This window comes from Pyrus communis, chromosome 5 (genome assembly GCF_963583255.1).
Source record: "Pyrus communis chromosome 5, drPyrComm1.1, whole genome shotgun sequence".
Lineage (NCBI taxonomy): Eukaryota > Viridiplantae > Streptophyta > Magnoliopsida > Rosales > Rosaceae > Pyrus > Pyrus communis.
Window position 1 is genome coordinate 16,025,460 of NC_084807.1, and position 5,903 is coordinate 16,031,362.

Consider the following 5,903-nt stretch of genomic DNA (forward strand, 5'->3'; position numbering starts at 1 on the left):
TACATCCCTAATATTATATTTGAAGCTACTAGATTCAATTTTCCATCAATTTAAGTTACCTTACTTTCATGTGATATACAATGGAAGGTAGATTGGTAATTTTTCATAATAAAATAGTGTATGGAGTTAACTTTGGAGGGTAAATTAGACGTTAGATTCACAACCTATATGAAATGTTAAGGGCTTATAGGTAAGAAAATGACGATATTACACTCTAAAGTGTGGCAAGTGAATTAAGTTGACGAAAAATTGGATAAAATAGCTTTGAATATAGTAGTAGGGATGAAATTAGCAATTTTTAATGAACTTAGGAACTTATTTTATCGAAAAATAATTCATAGACCTAATTTTCACTAAGGTGATAGTTTATAGTCTAAATTGGTACTTCACCCTATTACTACTAAGGGTAATGATAACTTTTTTGATTGGCTGGAATCCTTAAGTTTAATGACAGACGGCGTCTCGATCTTAGTGTAGTAATTCTGAATTGTTGGCAAATTTGGACGGAAAGAAATAACTTGGCGTTCAAAAGTGTGCCCTTGGTTGCGACGTGTTGTGTTTCTATCATCGGTAGTGTTGGTTCGACTTTTCTCAAGGCTAATGCATGTGTCGCCCCAAGGAGGCTTTACCTATCTCTTCCTCTATTAAATGGCATCCTCCTGACCAGCACGATGTGATTAAGCTTAATTTTGATGGTTCCATTTCGAACAACCATGCAGCTGCTTCCTTGGTAGCTGAAGTGATGGGTTTGCAGGTGATATTTTGGTAGCTGCTTCCTTGGCACGATGTGATTACAGGTGATATTTTGGTAGCTGAACTGATGGGTTTGCAAGGCCGTCTGCAATGTGCTAGGGGCAAGGGTTTCACTAAAATAATGGTGGAGAGGGATTTGAAGCTCATCATGGAAGCTATGCAAGGTCATTGGGGAGTTCCTCAAAGAGTTAGCTCTATCATCAACGATATTCGTGTCCTTTGTCATATTAGTTGGAAGCACATTTTCAAAGAGGCTAACTTTGTAGCAGATGTTTTAGCTCACCTTGGTTTCTCCCTCTCGAATCCTCATTTTTGGGATTTCTGTTTACCTGATGTTGATTTTCCTGCCTTTAATTTTGATTGTATTGAAAACGGTTATACTAGAAGTTCCGTGCTTTAATGAATTTCTTTGCATAAAAAAAAATAAAAATAAAAATCTAGAGCCTGATAGAAGCACTTTTGGGAGGACTAAAATATTTGAAGACAAATGCAACAAAAATCAAAACAATTTCAGTTACAAACAAAAAAAAAAAATTCACTAGTAGTAAACAAAATCAAATTACATTGTTCTTGGAAACTAAACATATAGGTTGCCACTTGTCTTTCTTTTTTCGTGTAATGTAACAAAAAAGAAATGCACGTCTTCCCATCTTTCAAGCCCTCCCTGTTCTAAACCTATCAACTCCTTACACAATAGGGAACGGTGGACAAGAAAGAAACTGCATCCTTTTGATGCATGGAGACCAATTTTCACATCGAATAAAGATTAGATGGACAATAGAGATTTATACCTACATTTTAAAGGAAAAGGGCTGTCAGTTGGACGCCGATGGCAACTGCCAAAAGTTTTTCGTTGCAACAAGGACTTTTTCTCTCCCGTGCGATTCTGCTTCTTTTTCATGTATGGTAGCAGTCCACCTTACGGCGTGAGCTATCCGAGCTATTTTTTCAATAACTTCAGGGGAGTCTCTAACCACAACGATTCCTTCAGGACGCAACATTCGATCCATCTCCACCATCAAATCCACCATGTTACATCTGCACAAAATCAATGCCTAATGGTTTAATACTTCTATAAGAATGTAGGAACCTGTAGATTCAGGAAACAGCTGAGAAACTAGAACTCAGGGATGCCTTTTCAAGTAGAAGTACCTGTTCTTGGTTGAACCTTGATGTTTTATGAGTGATTCGATGCCAGTTACATGGATGAAGTCATAAGAACGAGGGTATGTTGAGAAAGGCTCGCACCTAGGATGATCAAGCAGAAACGTTAGCTCACCAGTTGAGGTTTCCAAAACACTAATAAGTCGATAAAAATTAGCGAAAGCATATCATGATCAAAAGAGGACTCTAACCTAGAAATAGAATGCATACAGACTGGCACTAAAATCGACAATAGTAACGGTAACGGTTAAAAATAGTTTTTGCTATCTATTTTGTGCTGAAAATTATCACTGCTCCATCAACAATTTACAAATAAACGGTATGATAGGGCAGGTTTAATGTTTTCTAGAAAGTAAAGCAGCTGAGAGAAGAGATATAAGAAAGACTTGTTGATGTGATAGTATGATACTAAATCAGGCATTAGAGCAGGATGACAAAAAAGGTGCACTCTTCACAGGAGTGAATTGGGAAGAGAACAATTGATAAGCTCCACCACAGGACTTACGTGTGAAGCACTTGGGGTAAAAATACAACACTCACCAGTCATGGTAGACTCCAATAAGACCTCGATCAAATATTACAGAAAGAGTTGAGGACTTGCGGGCAGGAACAACATTCATCACCCACACAGGATCAGACTTCAGTGCAGCAGCAAAACCTCCAAAAAAGGCATTCATGTCCATGACATTGCGTACAGCTGGAGTTCCAAGCTTCAGGTTTAGGGTGTTCTTATAGTAAGCAACTCTTCTTGCCCAACGTCGTGTGTCCGCCTCAAACACGTCGATCCCATTTCTCATGACTGTGGCCCTTGCAGGAGCTTTTGTCAGCCTGTCCGGCCACTTTGGAATCATCCCAACAGAAAATTCTCCCTTGACAGAAGACGTTCTACTCACACATTTCTTTAACTTGTAGTACCTGCATAACAATTGAGTTTATTGGTACTGATCTCAGAACTTCTTTGAATTCGAGGTTTGCTGATACTATGATTGTTTATACAGGGTGCTGAAGTGGTTACACTACAAGAGCTAATTTTTGGCCTGATACATACAAGAGTTTGAAATATGATGACACAATATAAGATTTGTGAAAATAAAAAGATTTGGAAAACAATCACTTCATACTAAGGTTCCATTTTGGAGAAGGGGTTAAGAAACACTAAGAAACCAAGAACAGATTATTACCATGCATCACTTGCGTCGTCTGATTCATCACACAATTCAAGACCAAATTCGTTTTGGTTAGGAAGACATGAATCACCAGCAGGCTTTTTCCAGACAGCCGTGTTTCCATCCACAGCAATCAGCTCATAACACAATGCTCTTGTGACAGCTTGGAGATCTGCCCATTCCTTGTCTTGATTAGCCCATTGCACGGGAGGACCAGAGATTACTAGGTATCCTCCTGGGCGAAGTAAACGATCCACTTCAAGGAAATATGTGGCATCTGCGAAAATTCAGGATCCTTTATGATAAGAGCAAGTATTGGGGGTGGAAAAAAATATAGCAGTATCAGAGGCTACAATGACAAAAACTCACTATAGGCAGTAAAAGGTATCAAACATCGAGAGCAATGAATCAAATCAAATGAGAAAGCAGGAAATGGAAGTCTGCGAGTGCCAAGCATGGCAACAAATGCTGGAATTCCTCTTTCAAGTGCAAATTGTATCTGTGACTTGTGTGAATCTCTTGGGGCAAAAGACATTGCCAAAATGTCTTTGGATAGAAGATAACCCCCAAAACTGGCAACCTGTAAAGAATCAAAATTTGTGAGATTTGAGAGGGAAACTAGTGTGGTCTCCATGAAAAGAGGAGCACTGTTCTTACCCCACAACCCATGTCAAGAGCAGTTCGCAGAACGCCATCACTGATGGGGATGTACTGTCCAAGTTTTTCAATATATTGTATAGCTCCATCAGGAAACATGGTGCCACCGCCAGGGAAAATGAAATGTGGGCCTTCCAGTTTCATCCATCCCTGATGACCTTTCCTGTCTGCAATTTTGTTGTGTGGCATGTTGTCATGCCATATCTGTACACAACTACAGTATTTTAAGATATGTCCACACAAAACTAATGGTGATGCTTCAGGCTTTGATATATCATCAAATGAAAGTCAATTTATCTCCTGAAGTCGATACTGGACAAATCTTCTGAAAGAAGATTCCCAACATCACAAAGGGTTTCTCTTTATTGTCAATTAAGAAGAGGACTAAAAAGACAATCGCATTTGAAAGTCATCGGCAATTAAAACTCCAAAAGACAAGAAAAGCCTCACGTAAGCAGTCTGTGTTTCACTTATTTAGTAGCTATTTCCAGTTATCTACGAGCTAGATGGATCTTAAACCAAAATTCAAGAACATCAAACCAAAAATGTACAACACAGCACTTAAACTCTAAACATCACAGGGTTTTTGAAAAGCTTTAGTAGCCAGGGAGAGAATGAAGAGTTTGTATGCTGGGAGGAAAGGGCATTGCTAAAATTCATCAGCAATGAGCAAGTCAAGATTTGAATACTTCTAGCATATTACAAAGTTCGTTAGCTACAATGCACATATCCTATTTAAGAATCTATGTATTACACAAGTAACACAACTGTAACTTTAGTGGTTTGCATTCCTATTCCTAGCTCAAGAGCATGCATTGAAACAATTAACAAATTTCTCAGACCAAGCTTATCCACAAGCTCGGTTGGAGACATTCAACAGCTCAAACTTGCTGCACCACCTCTCATCAATAGATCCTCAAAGGCACCGTCCATTGAAAAATTCAAAATCATATAACAGCTGCAAATCTTAATTCAAAGTTCCAAACTTTCTATCACTCAGACACAAGTTTAACTTCCGAAAACGAAACCGGGGATTAACCCAACAACCAAATTGATGAATTGAACGAACCCAAAATCACACAACCTTGGTCAAGCTGTCGGGCCACGGGACCGGAATCTTGTAGCCATTGGGAGGTGGGATCAAGCAGAGAGGGGTCTCCTCGGGCAGAGGGCAATGCCTCTCTCTGTAAAAGTTCATTTCCCGACTTAACTGGCTGTTGCGCCGGGGGTCCTCACAGGGCATGTGGTCGACGGCATCGGCCGGGCAGGCTTCTATAGGCTGGTGGTGCTGCCCGAGCTCCACCAACGTCACTAAACGGTGCCGTTGCTTCGGATCGGCGTTGGTCGATAAGAGAAGAGCCTGGCGACCTGAGGCGGCGAGCGAGTCGCCCAACGGAGTGAAGACTAAGAGGAAGAAGAAAATCACTATGCCGAAGAAGACCGCCGAGATAAGGTCGAGGAGGCGACATTGCCTCGAGCTCCGCTTCGAGGCGGGCAGGTTCAGGTGACCCATTTGGGGTTCGGATCAAGGGGGTCCGGATCCGATTAAATTGGCATCCGGGTCGCAAAATGGACGAATTGGCTTCTGGGTTTTGAAAAAGAGGGGATTTTGAGTTGGGATGGGGAGAAATTAGGTCGGTAGATTGCTAGGGTTTATGTGTTGGAGGTGAGAGAGAGAGAGAGAGAGAGAGAGGGAGGTGGAGGAGTGCGAGACAAGATGATGAAGATTGAGTGTGACAACCTTTGCTGTGTTGCGTAATGGTGGCTCTCCATTTTGGATGAGGATCCTCTACATGTATTTTTTGGGTTCAATACTATACAAGATTTTTAATAAGGAGTTTTAAGGGAAAAAAAAATCATGGTAGTGTTTATTTTAATGAAAAATCATATTTTTACACTAAAAAGTTAATCCTGGTACTATTCATTTTACCCTTTATTTTGTCTTTATCATTAAAACTCAAAGTTTTCAAGCCATTTTCATTAGTTTTCTTTTTTTTAATATGGACTCTCCAAAAGAAACCAACTGTTGTAACGCCATATATTTAATAAACCAGTTATAATTTTCTTTTAATTCACCAAACTTGAACATGACATGCCCACAAACCATTCCTTTCGTCATTTTTGTGAAAGCAAGCGTGCCAACACATAACTGAGCTCCGTCAA

General features: G+C 40.0%; 1 protein-coding gene across 1 annotated transcript; it reads right to left on the reverse strand.

Moving 5' to 3' along the window:
* Positions 1-1,270: 1,270 nt before the first annotated feature.
* On the reverse strand, positions 1,271-5,488 carry LOC137734020 (probable pectin methyltransferase QUA3). The gene is made up of 7 exons (XM_068473261.1): positions 4,825-5,488; positions 3,741-3,944; positions 3,453-3,663; positions 3,099-3,360; positions 2,458-2,832; positions 1,906-2,001; positions 1,271-1,791 (listed from the first exon to the last, which is right to left on the reverse strand). The coding sequence occupies exons 1-7, from the start codon at positions 5,251-5,253 to the stop codon at positions 1,569-1,571; spliced, it is 1,800 nt and encodes a 599-aa protein (XP_068329362.1). The 5' UTR covers positions 5,254-5,488; the 3' UTR covers positions 1,271-1,568.
* Positions 5,489-5,903: the final 415 nt, after the last annotated feature.